The sequence below is a fragment of the Mus caroli genome, chromosome 4, assembly GCF_900094665.2.
Source record: "Mus caroli chromosome 4, CAROLI_EIJ_v1.1, whole genome shotgun sequence".
Taxonomy (NCBI): domain Eukaryota; kingdom Metazoa; phylum Chordata; class Mammalia; order Rodentia; family Muridae; genus Mus; species Mus caroli.
In genome coordinates, this window is record NC_034573.1 from 39,400,633 (window position 1) to 39,425,887 (window position 25,255).

General features: G+C 40.1%; 1 protein-coding gene across 1 annotated transcript in view; it reads left to right on the forward strand.

Annotated features, from left to right (window-relative positions):
* The first annotated feature begins 1,316 nt into the window (after positions 1-1,316).
* Positions 1,317-25,255, forward strand: part of Dcaf10 (DDB1 and CUL4 associated factor 10) — a 39,205-nt gene continuing 15,266 nt past the window's right edge. The window contains exons 1-3 of the mRNA XM_021159888.2: positions 1,317-2,036; positions 7,124-7,237; positions 20,012-20,209. Coding sequence (XP_021015547.1) covers positions 1,483-2,036; positions 7,124-7,237; positions 20,012-20,209 — 866 coding nt within the window. The 5' untranslated portion in view covers positions 1,317-1,482. The remainder of the gene's footprint in view (positions 2,037-7,123; positions 7,238-20,011; positions 20,210-25,255) is intronic.

Below are 25,255 nucleotides of genomic sequence, written 5' to 3' on the forward strand. Positions count from 1 at the left end.
GCTGGGACTAAAGGCGTGCGCCACCACGCCCGGCTGAGAACACGTAAACTTATAAACTCTTGTTTATTCCAATTTTATTTCCTTAGATTCTCTAAATTGTCAGTGAACGTGGTTAGTTTTCTTCTTCTTTTCTACAGTACTAGGGGTTGAAGCTAGGGCTTCACACACGTTAGATAAATGTTCCACCGCTGAAGCACATCCTCAGCCCAGTGAACAGCTCTTCAATGCCTTTGGGACCTTGGTATGCTTTTCATGGGGAATGCCCTGCACTGTGAAATCTGATTATGTGGAGCCAATTCAGACTGAACGATGATTTCTTGATTTTCTGTCTAAAGTTCAACCATTGAATATCTAAGTCCCTGTCTGCAGACATCTTCCAGGTCTATCTTCACAGGTTGGCACATCCTCCAGGTTTATATCACAGACACTAAATGTGAACTCCCTACAATGCTACAGACCTACAGAATTGGTTGGGGTTTGTTTTGTTTTGTTTCTTTGTTTTTTATCTATCTGCCTTTCCTTTTACCTCAGGCTATCCTTTTTGAGGACTAAACTTCCCTGCACTAGAAACCTCTATTCCCTGTTAATGAGTTCCCTGAAAAGAGGTACTCAGCAGCAGGAGCAGAGAGGAATATCATCAGGGGCAGAGACAGAGAAATATCATCAGGGGCAGCAGGAGCAGAGACAGAGGAATATCATCAGGGTCAGCAGGAGGGAGACAGAGGAATATCGGCAGGGGCAGCAGGAGCGGAGACAGGGGAATATCGCCAGGGCCTGGACAGTGCTTGGCAGATGTAGTATGAGTACAACGGACAGTGGGCTCTGGCTTTGTGGATTTGAATTGATTGATCTCTAGCTCCCCTCATTTACTCCTAGCTGCACGTATGTTCTTTTTGCGGGAGAGAAGAAGGCTCTAACCCTGATAAAGATTTCCCTTACTGTGCAGCAACCAAGATTTGGGCAGATATGTATGACACCAATAGATTCCTTTAGTCTAGGCCCTGTACAGTCCAATGCTTTTTAAATTCGACTGCTCTTGAATCTTTAGAGTTCTAGGCCGAGTAAGTAGGCAGTGTGCCAAGAGCTTTACTGTGTGACCTACATATAATACAGTAATCACCCTCCCCTCCCCCAGCCCCTCTTGCCCCATCTCAGTGTAAGGACAACAGCAGATAATCCGACCCAGCCAGTGCTCCCTGACAGCTGAGGGCCGACTCTCTGCCGCTTGTAGTCGGGTCCTGTGCGCCCTACATTGCACACAGCGGGCTCGTGGCTCCTGACTTCACAGTCCTCCTAAGTTGTGGCGCACCCGGCGGTGGTGTCCCTGTTTTTACGTCCCCGGCAGAGGGCAGCCTAGCGGCGGCGCGGGTTTCCCAGCCGGCGGCTTTAGGGCGCGACACCCGGAAGTGGCGGCTGGAGCGGGAGCGTAGAGTTGTCGGGCGGCGGGACAGCGGCCCGGAATAGGGGGCGGGGGCGTTGGTCATGTTTCCCTTCGGGCCCCACAGCCCGGGCGGGGACGGGGCGGCTGGAGCGGAGGAGCCGCCACCTCTCGGAGGGCCGGCGGCAGCTTCCAGACCGCCCTCTCCAGCTCCGCGGCCGGCGTCTCCGCAGCGAGGAGCTGACGCGGCCTCTCCCCCGCCGGTCGCCGGGAGCCCTCGCCTCCCGGGCGGCCCCGCGGTGTCCCCGGCCGAGCGCGCCGGAGAGTTCGCGGCTCCCGGAGCTCTGGAGTTGTCCGCCGCGTCGGCGTCGCAGGCAAAGCTGTCACCCTCCTCCTCGCCGCGCAGACGCTCGAGGCCGGACTGGAGGGCGGGCGGGCGGAGCCGGCAGGGCCTCGGCGCAGGCCTGGGCGGCCCCGGGGCCAGACTGTTCGGATGGCTGAGAGAGCGAAGCCTCGGTCGCGGGCTGTTCGTGGACCCGGCTCGGGACAATTTCCGCACGATGACTAACCTGTATGGGTCCATCCATCCCGCAGACTCGGTGTACCTCAGCACCCGCACCCACGGTGCTGTCTTCAACCTCGAGTACTCTCCGGACGGGTAAGCTCCTACACCCCAGCGGGCTCCCTCCGCTCAGGCTGGCCGCAGCCGCTGGCCTTCTTGCCCCCCGGTACTTTGTCTGTCACCTATGAGCCCTGGCCTGGCCTGTTGGGATAGGCAGGCCCAGTGCTTCCCTTGGGGGTCCTGGAGGCTCGGGGAAAGAGAACTACTTTTAAGCCGTCGCTTCAGGTCTGTCGGAGCCAGTACACAACTAGGGCGTTCTGGTACACCAAAACATATAGGCTTTAAAGAAATGCTCGTCGTTTTCCTGTGATCCTCAGTTGGCTTTGTTCTGATCTGAATTTATGTGAAAGGTAGAAAGAAACTTGCAGAATTTTTGGACCGTATGCCAGATCATGCCACGAGGAGACAAATGAAGGCTTTAGAAAGACACTAAGACTGCAGAAATCCTCTTCTCAGGGTTTGGGCCATTTGTGGGATAGACTGCATGTTTAGACTGCTAAGATGATTGCTCTTGGTTTACTTCAAGCCATAGGGAATTTTCAAACCAGGGAAATTTAGTACTCTGTCTTGTGAGTGAACAAGTTTAACAACAGTCACAGGAAAATATTGCTTGTAGCTCCACTGTAAGATGACATAATTTGATATATTGTGATAAGAATGTTATTAGACTACATATATATTAAAAACATTATAAAACAACTGGTAAACTATATTAAAAGGAGAAGAAAATAGGCTTGAAGGGGGGGAAGCGACTAAGTTAAATCATAGTAATGAGGACGCAGCTCTACTTGGAATCTTGCATGGGTATTTACATAAAGATTAAACAAGTATTAGATTTAAAATACAGCAGTGTTTGACACTTCTGGGAGAAAACAGCACATTTATCACCATAAGGGAAAAATTAATATACATAGTATAGCTCTGTTAATTAGATAGACCTAGACAGAAGAATACATAAGGCCAAAGTCACCATTGTTTTTCAGTATCACTTACGATCTTTAAAGGGCAAGTACATGACAAGCACTCTGTACTGCCATGGCATTCAGCCATTGCACACTGATCAGCTCTACAAGAATACTGTATATTAGAATATGGTTCATTCCTAATGATTGGAGTTCCCCAGATCTGTCATTGCAATGCTTCCAACACATTCCTTGACATTCATTATATTAGCAGTTATAGAATTAAGAACTAGCAAAGTGAGAGGCTGTTAACAAGATCTATTTGGAGAATTATAACCCTGCATTGATTTAATTGATTCTACCCCCACATACAGTGTGCTCATGTGTGGCCCTCCATATGCCTGAGGGTAGAGCTGTGTCTTAGGATTTCTGTACCAACAACACCACCAAAAAGCAAGTTGGGAGGAAAAGGTTTATTCGGCTTGCACTTCCAGATCATAGTCCATCATTGGAGGAGGTGAGGACAGGAACCCAAGCAGGGCAGGAACCTGGAGGCAGGAGCGGATGCAGAGGCCTTGGAGGGTACTGTTTACAGCTTGCTTCCCTTGGCTTGCTCAGTCTGCTTTCTTATAGAACCCAGGACCATTAGCACTGGATGACACCACCCACAGAGCTGGGCCCGCCCCCACTGTCACTAATTGAGAAAATGCCTTGCAGCTGGCTATCATGGAGGCATTTCCTTAACTGAGGCTCCTTTCTCGCTGACTCTAGTTTTTGTCAAGTTGACACACAAAACCAGCAGTACAGGCCGCCTAGTTTTCTTAGGCACATTTCTCCCATTATTCTCACAAGGTCACCTGTCCAAACTACAGCTAATACCAAGCTTTTTATGTGGATGGTGGGCATCCAAGCTCACGCACTCATACTTGGACAGATGAACCATCTTCCCAGTACCTATTTTGTTTTTAAAGCTAGCATCTCACTCTGCATCTTTTAAATTATTAAAATGGAGTTACCAAGATAGGTCAGTGGGTTAGCTGTAATTAAGCCTCACAACCTGAGATTGATCTCCAGAGTCCACATGCTGGAAAGAGAGAACTTCTGATGGTTTTCTGACCTCCACATGTGCACTGTGGCACACGTGTGCCCACAAACATGATTGCATGCATAAGTAGATAGAATACATATAAAATTATTAAACTAGCTAAGTGGAAAGGAATGGGAAATTAATGAGCAAACTATCACAAGGAAAAAGAGTTAAAATTATTTACAAATAATATAAAAGTAAGTCTGAAGAAAGCGAAACAGTAGGACATACAGCGTAAAGGTTTGGTTTGGTTACATTTATTTATTTGTGTGTGTGAAGGGTCAGAGGGCAATTTGCAGAAGTTAGTTCTCTCTCCTTACACCGGGGATCACACTCAGGTCTCTAGGCTCAGCTGCAATCACTGTTATCCACTGAGCTATCTTACTGACCTGAAAATAAAGTTGTTTTTACTTTATTTTGTTTTGATTTTTTTATTTTTCCAGACAGGGTTTCTTTGTGTAGCCCTGGCTGTCCTGGAACTCATTGTAGACCAGGCTGGCTGTAGAACTTATGGGTAGTCTCTATATAGTAAAGGAATTTGTTGATTACTTACAGTCTGCAGTCCAACCCCCAACAATGGTCAGCAGCAGCTGTGAATGGAAGTCCAAGGATCTAGCAGTTGCTCAGTCCCACAAGGCAAGCAGGCGAAGGAGAGAATAAAATCTTCCTTCTTCCAATGTCCAAATTCTCCAGCAGAAGGTGTGGCCCAGATTAAAGGTGTGTGCCACCACACCTTTAATCCCAGATGACCTTGAACTCAGAGATCTTCCTGTCTTCTGGAATTCATAGCCACTCAAGATCTCCATGCCAAGATCCAGGTCAGAAACTTGTATCTCTCAGCCTCCAGATTAGGATCACAGGTGAGCTTTCCAATTCTGGATTGTAGTTCATTCCAGATATAGTCAAGTTGACAACCAGGAATAGCCACTACACTGGCCTTCAACTCAGAAATCCACCTGCCTCTGCCTCCTAAATGCTGGGATTAAAGTTTTAGAAATAAAGTTTTTAAAATGTAGAAATAAAATTTGAAAATAGAAATACTTAACATGGAATAAAGTATATCTTTGAAATGATTTATAATAATGAAGACATATGGCATTGATCAAGAGGCTACACAAACAGCATTCAGGATGAAAAGGGGAACATTTATCAATAATCATTAACCAGGTATGATAGATACAAGAGGTAAAAAGTTTTAACTTTCCAGAAATAGCAGATGAAGTGCATTGACAACCTTCTAACAGAATAATCAGAAAAATTATAGAAAAGTATGTAATAGTTAATGTGAAGTATTAAAAGCTTACTTTTGAAGGGATTGTAAAATTACCAGAATAATGAAGAAATTGCAGGCCCAAAATCTAGAGAGGTGGGCTCTGCATTTGAAGTTACTTTTCTCTGAGAGGCATCTGTAAATTTTAAGAGCAGCAGCAGAGAGACTAAGAGGTTTTGGACACATGGACACATGGCTCAGAGAGAATGGAATGAAATACATTACAGTTTAAAATCAGACAAGGAGATAGGCTTGGGTGAAACTGTATAAGAATATACTCTAGGACAAAGGCTTGATCAGAGGCAGTTTCCATAGCAGTAAAGCCAACTTCAAATCATCTCATTTCTTAGTAGATTAAGAAGTTCTCAGCAACCGGGCAGTGGTGGTGCACGCCTTTAATCCCAGCACTTCAGAGGCAGAGGCAGGTGGATTTCTGAGTCCGAGGCCAGCCTGGTCTACAGAGTGAGTTCCAGGACAGACAGGGCTACACAGAGAAACCCTGTCTTAAAAAAAAGAAGAAGAAGAACAACAACAACAACAACTTCACAGCCAGGTATTGGCTCACTCCTGTAATCCTGGCATCTGGGAAGCTGAGACTTCAAGACCAGCCTTGCCTAGTAAATTCTAGACCAGCATGGGCTACAGAATGAAACTTTTGTCTCAAAAATTAAAGGGGGCGGGGGGGGGGGGCGTCCAGAGCTGTAGGTTAGAAAGTGAGTTACAAAAACCCAACTCAGAATTTTTTTCATTGAATTCACTTGCTATAATCAAGTGCTTTAAATTATCTTTTGTGTATGTATGTGTGTTTTCATGTTGGGGGAAATGTGCTTGTATGTAGGGTCCGGAAGTCACTGAGTTTCTTTTTTCAATTTCTTTTACCCTATTTTTCTCTTAACCTGGAACTCACAATTTCAGCTAGATTGGCTGATGAGAAAGCCCCCAAGATATTCCTGTCTGCTTCTTCTGTGCTAGGACAATGACGGAGCTCAGGCCCTCATGCTTACATGGCAAGCATCTGATTAATGGAGCTGGCTGCCCAGCCCCAGATTAGATATAGAATATAATTGCTAAGTGATGTAGGAGGATCCAGCTCCCTTTGTGATCCATGTGTGTGCCTGTATGTGCTGATGGTCACCACATGGATTCAGCTGCCTGAAGAAGGCCAGATGAGAGCTGTGGAATCCCCTGGATCTACCATGTTGGTACTGGGAACTGAACTTGGATCCTCTTCCAGAGCAGTAAACTGCTAAGATCTGCAGAGGGATGTATTTAGAGCAAGCACACTTGTGTAAGTTGCACCACAATGTAACTGTTGTAACTGTTACATTTGATTATATTTGTTAATCTTTACTGAGTCTAATTTGTAGGTAAACTTTATTCTGAGTATTTGTAGGAGGGAGACAGTATAGGATCCCTTAGTGTTTGGAGTTTCAGATATCTACTGGGGTTTGAGATATTTCCCTCATGAATAGGAGGACAGTTATGACATTCTCATTCTCTCATGTATACTTAGGTTGCTCCCGCCTTTTTGCAGTGAAGCATATCTTTATATGGTTTTCTGTATTGATTAATAGTTATTTCATTCTATTAAATCCCAGAAAATATTGCTGAGTGAACCAGTTGACATGTTTAGAATTCTGGTAGACACTTGAGAGGTGCTGCTTGACCATGAGCAGTGTCAGCTCACACACTTGTGTATGTGAGAGCTGCACTCCCTAGGACTGCCAACTCGGATAGTGCCAACCGTCTAATATGGGCTACTGACATAAAAACCTGGTAAAGTGTTCATAGTATGTGTAATTATAAATAAGTGAACCAGAGAGTGCTAGAGAAGTAACCAGAGAAATGTGTTCTTTCCTTTCAGGTCAGTGCTGACAGTTGCTTGTGAACAGACTGAAGTTCTGCTTTTTGACCCTATATCTTCAAAGCACATAAAAACCCTTTCTGAAGCACATGAAGATTGTGTGAATAATATCAGGTGAGCGTGTTGGTGAATAAGCGAGCCTTCAGTGTGACTCAGAAGTGAAAATATGTCATGCATTATCCAGTTATAAAACTTACCATATAATTATAAATTTTACTGTTAATATTTTTGGAATCTCTTTACAATATGTTGTTTACTTCCATGTGATTTTTTTCTTTCCTCTGTGTGTCAAGATGATCAATTATGAACCTTAGCCATGTACTGTAGCACTGCCTTGGCTTCACATCTCACAATCACACCTCACCCGTGCACAGCCACAGTATTGATGCATACAGAGCATCCTTGGAACATCCTTGGATACTTGCTCCTTCCTATTGAATGATTTGGGAAGTAAAGAACAGTTGAACAGTTTGGTGGATTAATATGCAGTCCTTAAAATGATGACTAAAAAGACTATATCAGACCATAGACAAGTGTTTAGGATTGTGTAAGTTAAAGTCATACAAATTATACAAGTAAAAATGATAAAGAAGAAAAGATTAAACAATTGTTTTTAACTCCTAACAGCAGTTTAGAGTGGATAATTTACCATTTTCTAATATATGAAATTATGAATATGAAAACATGAAGTTGTATTAGTTTTATAATTATTACTTTCAGTGTTACCTAAAAAAAGACATGTGAAAATTACTTGTTGTTTAGGTAGTTTAGGTGCACGTTTTGCACCTTCACTGACCCACACATGCAGAAACAGAGAATGAATAGTACTAAGTTGCAGACAGGATCCAAAGCAAGCGTCCAGAGAGGGCACACTGAGATCTGGACAGAGCCAAAACCATGGGCTCCTGGTCTTTCACTCTAGCACTGACACCTGGTGGGTATGGCCCTATTAGTTAAAAAGATAGAGCACTGAGGAGTTTTGTGTAAAGAAAGAGCCCAGATCACCACAGAAAACCAGTGCTTTAGTTGAAACGATTGTCTCATTTTTGAAAGGCTTTTTTTTCTTTTTGGAAAAAGAAAGGCTGTTTTCCTCCCTGGGCTGTAGGTTTTAGGTAATTAAGACACAGCCTCATGACAGGAATTGATTGAAGACACTTGCTGGGTCAGTGACTGAGTGTGGATGTGTGTCATTTCCAACATTATCATGAAACTGGAGCCCTGAAATATCATTATAAACCCCGTTCTAGACTAGGGGCTCGGAAGGCCAAGTAGAGGCAATTTTAAAACCCTTAAATAGGAAGGAAGAGAAAAAAGTTTACTTCTCCCACTCAAGCCTAGCACCAAAATTTCAAAATTCATGAAGACATTTAATATTAATACAACAAATCCCAATCACCAGAGCAGGGGTCTCTCTGGATGACATTAACTTTATGGAGTAAGTAGTCCAACAAAGACTTTATTTTTAAAAATAAATTATTTATTTTTTTTTTTGACTAGGTAATACATGCACGTGGTACAAAATTCAAAGGTACAAAAGGGTAAACAGTGAAAAGTAAGTCTATTTCCACCTCTGTCGCCTAGCCACCCAGTTTCTCTCCCCAGAGGCAACCACTATTATTAATTTGCTATCTTTTTTGAGATAGTTTATGCATGTACAAGCATATAAATATACACATACACACACATACCCCACGTATACTTTTATATAAATGGTAGCATTCTACACATACTATTATACGCCTGGCCTTTTTAACTGAACATATTCAGAGATCATTTCATATTAGTATCCATGGGATGATCTTATTCTTTTTAATGGCTGCATAGTATTCCATTGATTGGGAGAAACTTTAAAACATTTTTAGGATGCTTAAAGAGGTAAAGGATATACTCCTTTAAAAAGAACAAAGAATATAAATTAAAGGAGGTGAAAGAAACAGGTTTATATAGTAAAGAACTAACTTGAACATATGAAAATTAAAAATGTTGCTATATAAAATGCATTTTAAAGGGGGTGGCTAGGGCTTACTTAGCATGTGCAAGGTCCTGGGTTGGGTCCTACAACATTGCTGGGGAAGACAGAAAAAAGGCTGACACGTAAAAGGGTATAGTTCTAATTTGTGGATGTAGCTTGGTTGGGAGAGTTCTTGCTTAGCATATGTGAAGCCCTGTATTTAATGCTACCCAGAACTGGATGTGCCGACTCAGGCCTGTAATCTGAGCACTTGGCAGGGAAACAGGAAGACTGGCAGGGATTCAAGATAATCTTTGGCTATATGCTGAGTTGGAGGTCAGCCTGGACTACGTGAAACCCCGTCTTAAAAACAGTTAAAAAGAAATAATAATAATAATAATGCAAATTTTAAAAAATAGGCAAAAAAATTAAATTGATCAGATGAACTTTACTCTTTTAACATTAATAAGTGAAATGGAAGTTGGAAAATAATATCAAAATATATGCCCATTACATTACAAAAAAAATTAAACAGTATGAGTATATAGTTAAAATATAGGGTTAACTAAAATATATAAAGAATTGCAAATTTCTCGATATTGTGGTGCACATCTATAGCCCAAGCACTTGGGAAACTGGAAGATCTCAAGTTTAAGACCAGCCTGTCCCTCAAGTGGAATGTTATTCCAAAAGGAAGTTAATTAATTATAAATATAAATTACAGAGATTTCTGGGAAATTAACTTTATAATTGTTCATACTATATAGCTACTTATATTCAGAGTGTGAAACAGGTTCAAGGTGGATCTCTATCTGGAGGTTGTGGTAAAACTCGAGATTAAAATCTTAAGAAGTAGAGGCTGGAGCTGGAGAGATGGCGCAGCGGTTAAGAGTGGTTTGCTCTTCCAGAGGTCCTGAATTCAAGTCCCAGCAACCACATGGTGGCTCACAACCATCTCTAACAGGATCTGATGCCCTCTTCTGCTGGTTCAGGCAGAACATTGTATACATAGATAGATAGATAGATCTTTAAAAAACAAAAAAAGTGGAAGCTGTAGAGATGGCTGAGTGTTTAAGAGCACTAGCTGCTCTTCCAGAAGACCTGGATTCAATTCCCAGCATCCCGATGGGGATTTAACCCTGTAACTCCACTGCTAGTCAGTCCTACACCCTCTTCTGGCCTCTGTGGGTACCAGGCACATGTGGTGCATAGACATGCATGCAGGCAAAATACCCATACACAGACAATTTAAAAATATTAAAAGTGTTAAAAACACTGGGCAGTGGTGGTGCACGCCTTTAATCCCAGCACTTGGGAGGCAGAGGCAGGTGGATTTTTGAGTTCGAGGCCAGCCTGGTCTACAGAGTGAGTTCCAGCACAGCCAGGGCTACACAGAGAAACCCTGTCTCAAAAAACCAAAAAAAAAAAGAAAAGAAAAAGTGTTAAAAAGCTAGTAATGTTAGAGGCCAGTTACATGTGGAAATATGATAAACTGGCAGAGGGTTTCTTCTCAGTTGATATGAGAATAAAATGGAGCATAGTTGAAAAGACAAGGCCATCTACCTTATGTCAAGTAAATATAATCTAGACTAAAGATTTTTAATTAGGTGAAATGTTCACTGTAACTGTTAATAGTGCAGAAAATGTAATTTTGAAGATTTTTGTTTTAGGTTTGCATTTGATATGTTTAAAACATAACTAAACTGAAAACAGTAAGCTAGGTCCAGCGGTGTGTGCTATAGACTCAGCTACTTAGGAAGCTAAGTTGGAAAGATCACTTGAAGCCCAAAGTTCTAGGGACTTTACAGACCTCATCTACAGACAGAAACAGTGCTTGAGAGATGTTGCCTAGTGGTCAGTGCTTGCCTAGCACCTAGCCTGTGGAAGGCTCTGGGTTTTACTGTCAGCATTGCATCCAAAACAACAAAAGAACAAGACAGGAAGACCCGTGGATAAGCACTGACCCGTAGAAATGCTATCCACAAACATAATTTGTATTACTAAAGAAAGAAGCAATATTAATTTTAATATTTTTAGCCCAGTGTTTCTAAAATACTATAATTTTAGCATGTAATCAGTATAAAAATTTTGAGATATTTTACTTTCATTTTCTAATGTTGCCTTTCTAATGTTATACTTAGAACACTGTGATGTTCTAAGTATAAAACTGGTCACAAAGCAAGTGTTTGAAAGCCAAATGGGGCTTATTTATATCACATTTGACAATTTGGCTTTATACAGTGGCAATAGTAGTTTATGTGTGGAAACTTTGTAGTATGGGATAGATTGGTATAATAAAGCCCACATCATGTTTAGAAAGTAGAAATATGCTGGGCGGTGGTGGTGCACACCTTTAATCCCAGCACTTGGGAGGCAGAGGCAGGCGGATTTCTGAGTTTGAGGCCAGCCTGGTCTACAAAGTGACTTTCAGGACAGCCAGGGCTACAGAGAAACCCTGTCTCGAAAAACTAAAAAAACAAAAAAAAAAAGAAAGAAAGTAGAAATATTAAGCAATTTCAGACATTTTTTAGATTGGTACATAGTTAAATGTGTACATTTTTTAAAATTTAAAGGAATAATAACTAAAGTCTTGTAAATAGTAAATATAGTTTATAACTTTCAGATCACCAGAAAGGAAGGATATGTGGCCAGTTCAGTATAAGTAGGAAAACTTAAATTTTTTTTTTTGGTTGTTGTTGTATTTTAATTTAAAGCAAAGGAAGGATAAGAAATAGCAGTCCCAAATAAAGGTTGTTCACAGAAAACATACATAGATTGATATTAATGAAAGGACATTCTGGAGCTGAGCATGATGGTGCCTTTAATCCTACCACATGGGAGGCAGAGGCAGGAGGATCGATCTCAGAGTTCGAGGCCAGCCTCGTCTATATAACAAGTTCCAGGACAGCCATGGCTACACAACGAGACTCTGTCTCAAAAACACAAAACAACAACAAAAAAGACAATCTGCAGTTTGAGTGAGAAAAGGAATTATGACTTATATTTATGTGTATGTATATATGTATACATTTTTAACAGTGGCAAAGAAAATAAATGAGAAAGCTAAGATTATTGATTATCAATTTTAGATAGATAAAAGAGCAAAGCAAAGGCATTAAGAGTAAAATGCAATAGTATTTGTCATAAAATGAAAACTCAAAATAATCACAAGCTTTGTATGTACCTTAAACTCAGCCCTGACATCACAAAGCAAACGCAAAGGGCCAAGTCCACACTGATGATGACATTTGATGGCTGAGTACAAAACTAGTTAGTGTAAACCAAGCTGTTAAAGAACTAAGACTGCATAGTTAAAATGTCCTGAATAACATTTCTAATAAAACAATTATATATGCTGAATAAAGTAATTATATACCTGTTCGGACATTTTAATACAGAGAATAATGAACAGGAAAGAAAGGAACTTGGGGCTGCAAAGGAAGTAGAAGCATGAACAATTAGAGGTAACAGGTTTCAACTTTTACCATGTAAGATATGTTGGTGACCTTTGTGACCCCGAGCTTTGATTTGATAGACTTGAGTACAGGAGACAGGAGACTTGATTTTATGGTCCATTCCATATAAAGGTTCTTAAAAGATTGTGAAATCTAAAATCCAAAAGATCTCACTTTCAGCATAAAGGTGACGTAGAAATAAACCTCTCTAAATCTAGACTACTATCCAAGAAATGGTTAGCCATAAACCAGTCCTCATACATGCTAACACAGACCAACACCTCCAGCCAACAACTGTAAGTTAAATCCAGATTGTAAGGACTTTCCAAATTAACTATAAACAAAAATATGTAAGTCAGCCAGGTGTGGTGGCATACAACTTTTAATCCCAGCACTCCAGAGGCAGAGTTAGTAAGATCCCTGAGTTGGAGGTCATTCTGGTCTACAAAGTGAGTTCCAGGCTGTCTGGGGCTTCAAAACAAAACAAAAAAGCAAATGCTATTTGAGGTGGCACATGCTGATAGGATTTGCTGAAGGAGGTGGAGCCAGGAGGATTAGAAGTTTGAGGCTAGCCTGGCTACACATTTAAACAAAACAAAACCAGGCATGGTAGTGTACACCTTTATTTAGTCCCAGCGCTGGGAAGGCATCTCTGAGTTCAAGGCTACAAAGTGGGTTCCAGAACAGCCAGGGATACACAGAGATGCCCTGACTCAGGAAAACAAACAACAAAATACCCACAAACATGTAAGTCCTCCCTTAAATAAACTCAGTACCACACTCACCCCAAATAGTCTTTTCATTCAGGAACTTCTGACTAAGATGCATACCATCAGAGGTTTTCATAAAACAACTTTAACATTTGTGTTGAGTAGTCTGGCGTTCACAGCTGAAGTTGTTTTGGAGAAGACTAAAGTGTAGGAGTACTAACTAGCAACCTTCCTGATATGAAATACCGCACTAGAGCAAGTGACAGTGGGAGGGAGTCCATCACTCAGAAGCAGCCCTCGGAAATAGGAGCTCTTTACCTAACAGCAAAAGCAGTGCAGATCCGAGGAAAGAAAATGGAAAAGGCGAAATTGATTACATACATGAAAAATAAAACAAAGCCAATCCTTCTCACACGGTGGCTGAGAATAACTTCCATTTTACTATGAAGGCAACACTTTCAAGTTTCAGGGGAAAGTAGAGAATATTTATATCTCAGTGTGAGAAATTATTTTTAAGACACTAAAAGCATAAACCATTAAAGATTGGTGAGCTCAACCAAGTAAAACATAATGTCATTGCAGTTTCGTTCTAGAAACTCCAACAATATGGGAAGCTAGAGGCTGAGAGGAGGCATTTCTAGTCAGGACCAGAAGGACCTTGAATACATTAACCCTTCTAACAGAAGCACATGGGCATTAAACGAGCCCATCAGTTGTCAGTGAGGAAGCACAAGTGTGGGCAGCACTGAGAAGTAGGGACCCTGAGGTAGACCGATGGAGTCTAATAGGTAACACGGTATTCAAACAGTCCAGCAATGCCTGGTAAAATTAAAGAGCATTGCAATTCAAAAATTTAATCCATAACCACATGAATTAGATGAAGAAGGAAAGATTCACTATAGCATTGGAGTACTAAAAAGGAGAACTTGAATGTCTGTTAAGAGGAAAGATAAATCTTAGTCTCAATGGAATACTATACATCAGTTAAATGAGCCAAAAATATCCCAGAAGTGTAAGGATGAGACAGAAAGGCAATTTGTAGAATGGCTGTATGGTGTGATACCATTTATATAAACATTTAACTTCATAAACATAAGCTTAATGAAGGCATGCATTTGCTCTGTTTTCTCCTAGCACCTGGAACTGTGCCTTGTACATGGTGGGTGCTTGCTAAATATTTTCGGAGTAAATTGGATACAAACCGTATGAAAAATGGTGATATACATATTATTACTTTATGGTATTAAACACGTGCATGGGGAATGACAAATTTTGGATAGTGGTTCCCTCTGGAGAGAGAGGGAGGGAGGGGAAGGGCCGTGGGGAGGGGCTCACGATATACTTCAAATATGTTTGTATTTTCAGACAAATCTGAAAGATAACGAAATGTTAAAATTTGATAAAGCTGGGTGGTGGGTATCACAGGTGTTCATTATATTTGTTCTAATTGTCTCTATTTCTAATATTTTACAATTAAAATTTTTTTATATCTCAAAAAGAATAGACTTGTGTCAAGTTGGTTTGCCCCTCTCAAAATGACCTTTGACTAACCTGTTTGAATTCTTTATCAATGTCAGCTCTCATGTGCAGCTCTCTCTCAGTGTGCTGCCACAGCACCATGCCTACAAACTTGAACTATTCCTTCCCATTTGTTGACTAGGAAAATGGATTTTGAAGTTTATTTAGAAGCACAAGTAACTTAAGAGGTTAAGAATCTGAGGTCTCTGCTGGTCTACAGAGTGAGTTCCAGGACAGCCAGGGCTACACAGAGAAACCCTGTCTCGAAAAACCAAAACCAAAAACAACAAAAAAGAATCTGTGGTCTCAGGGTGCATGAACTTAAGTATGCATTGCTTGATAATACTAACTTCCATTTCTGGAGTTCTTACTGTGTGTCAGAAACCTGTAAAACACTTTTCATATGATAAATTGTTTAAGATGTTTTTAAATTTTTGGTGAGTAGAGGACAAGGTGCTTTTGCGCCAAGCCTGACAACCTGAGTTTAAACCCTTGAACCAACACGGTAGAAGGAGAGAATCAATTCCACAAAGTTGACTCTGACCTTTACATGTGCATCCAAGAGTGAATGTATACACACACACACACACACACAGAGTAAAATTTTTTACATATGTTTTTTGAGGTAGGGTCTTTCCACTCATAGGCCAGGCTGGTCTTAAACTCACTATATCATACTGACTGGTCTTGAACTTGTCCTTCTGCCTCAATGTTTAATGTTTATGTCTTTGTATAAGATAGATCTGTTTTAAAGAATATGGAAACTGTTAGGCTAACAAACAGATTTTCTAAGGCTTTATATTCAGGAAGTAGTAGAAATGGAATCATACGTGGTCCCATGAGACTGCCTCAGGCATAGCTATCCAGAGGTGGGGCATACATTTTCTGGTTTCATTCTGGGTGGTCATTTTGTACATTCTTGGTAATGTCTTTTAGTTTGTGTTTTAGTTTTGTGAATTGTTAATCTTGTGAAATAATAATGATAGCTGAAAATATTTTCTGTTCATGCTTTAAGAAAAAATGTTTAATTTAAATACATCTGTTATATAGGCTTATTTTTAAAGATTTACTTATTTTTATTTTATGTGCATTGGTGGTTTTGCCTATATGTAAGTCTGTGATGGTGTCAAATCCCCTAGAATTGGAGCTACAGACAGTTGTGAGCTGTCACGTGGATGCTGGAAATTGAACCTGGGTCCTCTGGAAGAGCAGCCAATCCTCTTAACGACTGAGCCATCTCTCCAGCCCCTAGGCTTACTTCTTATTCATGAGAACTTTATATTTAGATGTAAGAATCCATGTAACAGTCCAGGTCCCTATAGTTATAAGGTTGTAAAGAGAAAGCCCCAAGGCAACAGTAAGAGTGTGCACTTGGTGATGTGACAAAACCAGTGTAGTACCTACACAATCCCAAGTCTGTTTCTTCCTCTACATGTCTCCTGTCGGTGCTGAGTTATTTTGTATATTTAACACAATATAAGACAAATACAGCATATGCCAGTTATGGGGAATACTGTATATATTTGCATTTTGTGTATATATATATATATATATATATATATATATATATGTGTGTGTGTGTGTGTGTGTGTGTGTATGTATATATATATATGTATGTATTTGTATATGTGTGTGTGTATTTGTATTTTACATTTATATAGTATTTCCCCATAACCGGCACATACACACACACACACACACACACACACACATTTTTTTTCATGTGTAATTCCACAAAACCCTGAAAGTGATTTTGGAGACTTGGTCAAGATACATATAAATCATTGGCAATAGAGGATCTGAGAGAGAAAATCTCAGAAAAACAAAGTGATAGAAATAATGATACAAGAGACACTTAGAATTTTGTGAATATCTTACTTGCTCTTGTGAGACAGTTGATGAAATTTGAGAATTTATGGAAAAGTGATTTTATTATAGTACAAAACTCAAAAGAAAGTAAGGATATCATATTCGGTTATACTTTCATTGCAAAAATTATACCAAAAACAACAACAACAACAAAAAGATTCAATCCACTCGAAAAACCAAAAAAAAAAAAATCAATCCATTCTAAGAATTTGCATAAAGCTAAATAAATGGAGAAAAATTCTTTTTGTGGTTTTTTTAGTTTGAATCTTTAAAATTATACAACACTGTTTTGACTTGGACAGTGAAATGTAGGTTGTAAAAGAATTCACTTTTAGTTGCTTTTATCCTTTGCCAGTTTTCCTCTAATAGAGAGCTTAGCTCCTCTAGACAGAGGTCCACCCAGAGCTTTTACAGCAGCTTAGAGATGTGGAAACAGCTGAGAGGCTCTGATTCAGGCACAGAGTCCAGTGTTTATGCAAGAGGAGCTCCTATTTGTCAGAGTACATAGGGTTACAAACATTTCACAGCTATTCTTTTTCTAAGACAGTGTCTCCTCGAAGTCCTGGCTGGCTTAGAACTTACTGTACAGTCACAGACGACATTGAACTTTTGACTCTCCTACTTCCACTTCACACGCACATGCTAGGATTCCAGACCCAGGGCTTCGTGTGTACTGGGCAAATGACTCTACCAACTGAGCTAGCCCAACAGTTTACACCTTTCTAGGCCATTCTAAGTTTTAATTGGAGAAGAATGGGCCACATATCCAAGGGCTTATCTAATACTTTACATTCTATACATGTTCATATTTTGAGATGAAAATTGCTATAGGTGGTATCTTCTTCCACACTCCACTCTTACTATTGTATGGTTTATTCTCTTTACCAATATAAAAAATGTATGAGTTAATGATAAATGAATGAAATAAAGTGAAAGTATTGAATTTTTCATTAAAGTAAACTACATTCAAAGTTATTAGCTTCTACTCCAAGATTCTTTGTGTATTTTGGATATTAAAATATCCTTTATGCAATAATTACTTTTTAGTTATTTTATTAACAAATATTGAAAAGCTGATTTCCTTTATCTTACTTTTAAAATAAAACGCCCAAATTCGGGGACCTAGTCACCTAAATGATCTTCCTAAAACACTATGTAATCATCTCTCTTCCTTACAGCCCTTCAGGTGGCTGGGAAGCTGGTACACACCTTTAATCCTAGCACTGGGGAAGAAGAGGCAGTTTGGCAGGAGGATCTAGGTGAATTCCAGGCCAGCATGCTCTGCATAATGAATTTGAAGTCAACTAGGGCTACATAGTGACGTGAGAGCCTCTTCAGAGGAGGCAGGGATGGAGGAAGAGAGAAGAAAAGCCATTGGGGATGACTGGAATGAGTCAGTGATAAGTGCCCCCTTTGTCTCCTCGCCCAGTATAACAGTCTTATATAGCTGTGTGTTCTTTAAGCTCTGGGGGTTCCTAGTTGGTTTCAGTCAGCGCTCACTGTCCTCTTTCCTAACCACTCTCTGCTTATTTCACATAATTATTTCATGTAACAATATGGTTTTGTCTTCTGGGTAATGAACTCCTTTAATTCATTCATTTAATAAATAGCTCCTGATGAAACTGGAGATGTAGCTTAGTTGGTAAAGTGCTTCCTTTGCATGCATCAAGCCCTGGGTTTGATCTTCAGCACCATACAAACTGGGCATGGTGGCCCTCTCCTGCGGCGAGATAAGTTCAATGTTGTCTTCAGCTTACATCTCAAGTTTGAGGCCAACCTGGGCTGTATGATACCTTGTCTCTATGAATGCCTTGTCTCTGAGTAAGTTAAATAAATACATGGATGGATGGATGGATGAATGAATAAAGCAAGCAAGCAAGTGCATGTACTTGGCACTGCAGCTTTAATCATGTGGTAGTAGGTACTTTCTCCTGTCTTCAAGGAGTTTATAGCCTTATAAAGTTGCTCCTTAGCAGAGGTCAGCCAGGAAACCCTGTCTCAAAAACTAGAAACAAAACCAAGAAGGAATATATAGAACTAGTGTTGGGAAAATAGGTCAGAGATAAAGTGCATACATAAGACTCTCAGTTCAGATCTCAGCATCCACAGAAAACCGGCTCAGAAGCACTCATGTGGAACCCCATTCTAGCAGGTGTGGGAAGCTTCAGGGTCAGTCAAGAGACCGTCCTACCTGAAAAAATAAGGTGAAGAACAACATAGGAAGACAGCCCCTGACCCCACAGGCGAGAACATGTGCATACACAAATACAGTACGCGTGCACCCCAAATTATAGAGTGCTTGGGGGAGCTTTAGAAGAGTTATAAGCTACCCTAGACTAGATAGTGAGTGAAGGCTTCCTGGAGGAAATGACAGCTAAATATTAAACAGTAAACAAAATTAAGGAAGAAGGTGGATCTAGAATTACAGCCATGATAAGGCTCTGACCATACTGCCCTGAATGTGCTAGGCAAGTTCACACGTGGAGCTGCAGAGCACAGGCCAGGCCTGGCTACTTGGGTGGGAGATAACCTGGAATACCAGGTGCTATGTGCTTAGAGAAAAGGAAAAAATGCAATGATAAATCTTAGGAAGGTCATGATGTTGTTTGTTGACACTGGTGTTTATTTTGGAACGAATTATATATAATTTTATGTTGGTAGAGGCTCCAGAGTTTCTTTCACTGGAGACTAGGAAGTTATGTGTATAACCATATTTGCCAAAGATACTATTAAATTAGACAGAAACAAAAGTGTGAGTGGTCAGTTATAAATGTTTGTATAAAATAGATTGTTACTAAGGATTGGAAATTAGTAAAAATGGTAAAAATTTATATTATAATCTAAGTCTGTCTTACAGTTGTGACTAATAAAATGTTATTGTGGGAGATTACTTGGGGAATGCCTTTGAATGCATAGATTTAAATGACGGTGATTTGAATTGCAAGTTTTATACGTAAATCTGTTATAAGTAGGAAGAGATATGACATGTAGCAGATCTCTTTTATTAGAATCCTTTATCTAAATACAACATCCCCTAAGCAGTCAAGGCCTTAAAATCTGTTGCCTAGTCAGCTTTCCCTTTTCATTCCCAGGGCAGATTCTGGAGTTCTTTTTCCTTTCTATCAACTGTGCTCTAAACAGCTATTCACAATTTCTAATTTCAAGTAAAATTAACAGTGACATAGGCCAGTTACAGTATCTCTCTGAATTATCGTCAGCAGCTGGCAGTATGGCTACATTGACAGGGGCACACTCTGTTGTGGCTGGGGTTCTACCGGGAGGTTGCAGTGTTTTGTTCCCTGATAGTAATATAGAGATTGTTCTAAAGTCATATTTTCTTTCAGTAGAGATTAAATGAACCAGTTTTTCTTTTCTGCTTTTGTAGATTTCTTGATAACCGGCTCTTTGCTACCTGCTCTGATGATACCACAATAGCACTATGGGATCTGAGAAAATTGAACACCAAAGTATGCACTTTACATGGTCACACTAGCTGGGTGAAGAACATCGAATATGACACTAATACAAGACTCTTAGTAACATCAGGATTTGATGGAAATGTCATTATTTGGGACACTAACAGGTTTGTAAGTAGGAGACCATGTTAGGAATATAATACTGTAAAACTTTGTATTTTCTCTTTAAAAGGTGGGGAGCAAGTTCAGTGTTCTGCTGTAGAATTGGGGAGTGGGGCGTCAAAAAATTAGCTTTTGGGGGGAAACAGTCAAAAAGTGATCCCTAGGCTGAAGATGCAGCTCAGCTGATTGAGCGCTTGCATAGCATGCATGAAGCCAGGCATTTGCTCCTCCGTACAGCATAAAGCTAGACATGGTGATGGAAGCATGCGATCCCAGCACTCCTGAGATGCACACAGAAAGATCAAAAGTTCAAGGTCATTCTTGGTTCCATAGCAACTGGGAGGGGAGCTAGGCTTTAATGAGATGTTCTTGTCTCAGAAAAAAGAAAGAAAAAAGCGATGGTGGTGTGGTGGTCGATGCCTTTTATCCCAGCACTCAGGGAAGCAGAGGCAGGTGGATCTCTGTGAGTTTGAGGGCATCCTGGTCTCTAGAGTGAGTCCCAGGACAATCAGGGCTACATAGAAAAACCCTGTCTTTTTTTTTTTTTTTTTTTTTAAGAAGAAAAAGAAACAGAACAAAAAAATCCAAACAAGCAAACCATGGTTCCTTCTTTCATTATACTTAGTGATGTATTAGAACTAGAGATTTTGGAGCTAAGAGTATGTATAGCTCAATGGCAGGGCGCTTTGCTAAGTTGTGTGGGTCCACTACTGTGAAAGTAAAGAAGATGGAATTTATATGAGCAGGAGACCAAGGGATTTATCTAATAAAGAAAACTGGTTTAAAAATGAATTTCCTAAGTGTAGGGAAAATATTTTTATTTCTTATGTGAAACAAAAATATTTCTCACTCTTCAATCCTTTGGTTCCAAATGTACTTATTTTGTAATTTTTAAATTTTATTTTCATGCATTTTAAAAAAAAAGATCAGGTGTCCCTTGGAATAATTCTAATCTAGAAGCAGTTTAGAAATAATGCATGGGATCTTTTGGGTTGTCTGTGGGTTTGGATTGTCTGTGGAAGGAGGAGGATAGCTGCTGGCACCATTTGGCCTGGACCATAGTTTCTCAGCGTCCTGTAGTACACAGCACAATTTATTTAGTGCCTCAGTTGTGAAACATTGCAAGTAAATGTTTCCTTATGGAGAAATTGTTTGCAGAGTTGACGCTTGGGAAATACTTAAAATGTGCCTTTTGCTAACTATGGTGTGGTGAATTGCTAAATAGTTGACATATTAGAGCTTTCAGATCTTATGTTCAAAAGGAGATATTCTTAGTAGTTTTAAAAAGAATTCTAGGTAAACCCAATAATTTGAATGAAGAGCAGAGTTATTGTCTTTCAGCAAATAGAAACAACCTATCTTTTAAAATGTAGACATAAACGCAAGGGAGTGAAGTGGGGTGGAGTGGGGTATTAAGTTAGGAAGAAAAGTTGAGCAGGAATGTAAGTAATAATTTCCAAGTTAGAAGAGTGAAAACTTAATCAAACAGTCAGCCCATTAGAAGCATCAAAGTGGGAAGATAGAGTCATTTAAAAAGCAAGTATGATCCCTGTACTTGGGAATCTGAGGCAGGAGGAATTGAAGGCTAGCCATGATCCTTTGTCTCAGAAAAACAAAAACAAGCTGGGTCTGTAATCCTAACTACTTGGAATTTTTAGACAAAAAAAAAAAAAAGCTGTAAATTCAAGGCTAATAGGCAATTTGGTAAGACCTTGTCTCAAAATACTGTAATAAAAGGGCCAACAACTGTGGCTCAGTGGCAAAATAGCTGCCTGGCATGTATGAAGTCTTAAGTTCAGTCTCTAACACTAAAGTAGCCAGCTAAAAGATAGTGGTAGATTAAACAGTGACTCAAACTGCCTGTTCTCTAGATGAGCTACATAAACATACAAAGCCAGTAAATAGAATAGGGAAAAAAAACCCACAGATAACTATTCATCAGAAGAAAACAGGTATAGCCACATAAATAGTAGACAAAAAGAAATATAAGGCAAGAAGAGGTACTGTATTAAAAGGCTAGTTTTACTAGAGTATAAATGAATTCTTATATGTGCCTAAAAATAAAACTCACCATTGAAGTAAAACTTGACAAAATTACAAGAAAAAATTTGGAAGAATTACAAGGGGAAAAAAAAAAGCAAGGAATTAGTTGAAAATTCAGGTCCATTCTTTCCTTTTTCTAACAAATAAGGCATACCTTTAAAAAGGCCAGGGAGATGGATTAGTAGATAAGACATTTGCTCTGCATGCTGGAGGCCTGAGGTTCATCCCTAGAACCCACATAAATGGAGGAGAGAACAAACTCTACAGAGTCCTCTGACCTTTACACACATGCCGTGATACACTCCCCTTCTCTCTGTCTCTGTCTCTCTCTCTCTCACACACACACACACCATGGTTTTTTTTAAAAGACTTTAAAATTGAGTAAGGCTTTGGAAGGTTTAAAAGTATGACTTTTTATATATATATAATTCTGTTCCCCCAAACAGTAAATATTTCACTTCAAACAGACCTAGAACCAATTAAAGAAGCAAACAACAGTAATTGTGTATTAAACAACACAGTAGGTAAGAAATGCTGTCACCCAAACCATTTTCTCTGAACTCAGTCCAGTTAGTTAACACAGTTGTTAGAAGTTTCCACAGTGTAATTCTAGCATTTGATAGGTTGAGGCAAGAGGAGGATGAGAATGATGCTGGACTGGCTACATACTGTGAGATTCCATCTGGGAGGAAGAAAGGGATACATACAGACACAGACAGTCCAAGGCGCAGTGAAATTATAAGACTGAAAGTTTATGAACTTACTCAAAGAAATTGAAGGAAGTGGGGGAGAAACTTAGTAAAAGTAGATGTATAGAAATAATAAAAAATAGAAATGCAAAATCAGTATTGAAAATGAAAATACAGGGCTAGAGAGATGACTCAGTGATTAAGAATATTGGCTGCTCTTCCAGAGGACCAGGGTTCAATTCCCAGCTCCCACATGTCAGCTCACAACTGTTTAACTGCAGCTCAGGGGAATCTGCCACTCTCATACAGACACACCAGTGCACATTAAAAAGGAGAAGGCGGGAAGGGGAAGAGGAGGAAGACGAAGATGGTGATACAGACAGGCGCAATAATACACAACCTTTACTCAGCACTCGGGAGGCAGAGGCAGGCGGATCTCTGAGTTCAAGGCCAGCCTGGTCTATATACTGAGTTCCAGGACAGCCAGGGCTACATAGTGAGAGCCTGTCTCGAAAACAAAACAAAAATATAATAAAAATTTTAAAAGTCCATTCTTTGAAAAAGCTAATCAAACAGGGCAAGAGTCATCAAAGGAAGAAAGAAGAAGAGAAGACAGAACTCGCAATGAAGAAGGAGACTCGATTAAACTGTGAGCTAGATGTAGTGACATGTAGCTGCTATCCCAACACTGAGCCTGAAGCAGGAAGATCAGAGGTTCAGGGCTAGGTTGAACTACACAATGGGACTGTGTCTCAACACAGCACCACTCTGGTCAGTGGAATGGCTCAGTAAATAAAGGCTCTTCCCACCAAACCTGACAACCTGAGGGAATCTCCACCCCCAGGCTCACATTATAGAAAGTGAGATCCTACCTCTGAAAGCTGTCCTCTGACCGCCACATGTGCACATGTACTCACACATACATGCATATAAAATAAATAAATAAATATAATTTCCAAGCTAAAAAAGTCAGCAACAACACATTTAGACCAGTATACTTTAAAACTTTGATGAAATAGACATCTCATTTAATATATATTAGAAGCCACATATGTGGCACATTCTCCCATAGTCCTGGTGTTTGGAAGATTGAAGCAGCATTACAGAGTATTTCAGACCAGCATGAACTACATGGTGAGACCCTGTCTAAATCAAATCAAAATAAACAAACAATCAAAAAAGCCCCAACAATAACATCAACAACAAAATAGCACTTCTTACCAAGTCCAGTATTTGACCAACATGCCCTGTTAGAAAATTGAACTTCCTCGGCCCTCAGATACATAGCTGTACTGGGTTCTAGGTTTGATCCCCAGCACACACACATAGTAAACTTCTGCCATACTAATTAATAAATAGTGGTGCTCTAAATCATACTCTGCACCTTCTGCTACCCACTGTTCCTCCTCTCAATCATCCCATGATGTAGTAGCAGAAGCCCCTTATACAGTAGTATCATCCAGAGACCCTACTCCACTCACATCTATTCTGACTGTCCAGTGTTTATACAGTAATGAACATTATTTTTGCTAAGACCACTACAAAACAAAAATTGGGGCTTGAGAAATGGCTCAGTGGTTAAGAGCTTTTACTCTCTTTCAAAGAACTTCCAACACCTACAATGGGTAGCTTAAATGGCATACAACTGCAGCTTCAGGGGGGTCCAGAGCCAGCGGGATCAGAGGGGGACCTTTGGGCCTTCATTGGCACCTGCACTCACAGCAGCATACATGTACAGGGCATAATATATATGTATAATTTTTTCTTTTTTTATTAGATATTTTCTTCATTTACATTTCAAATGCTATCCCGAAAGTCCCCTATACCCTACCCCCTCCCCCACCCCGCTCCCCAACCTACCCACTCCCACTTCCTGGCCCTGGCATTCCCCTGTACTAGGTCATATGATCTTCGCAAGACCAAGGGCCTCTCCTCCCATTGATGGCTGACTAGGCCATCCTCTGCTACATATACAGCTAGAGACACAGCTCTGGGGGTACTGATTAGTTCATATTGTTGTTCCACTTATAGGGTTGCAGACCTCTTTAGCTCCTTGGGTACTTTCTCTAGCTCCTTCATTAGGGGGCCTGTATATGTATAATTTAAAAAATAAATCTTAACTAAATGAGAAAAATTGTTAAAACTTACCTACTTAAAGTTTTAAATAAGTTAAAACTTATCTACTAATAAAAAAGCAACACAGATGGTTTTATAGATGACTTTTACCAAATATTCTAAATAACATTTGGATAAAATTGGTCAGGTTCTAGAAAAGGGATTTGTACCTCACGTATAAAAGCTATTAAAGTGTGACTTGGG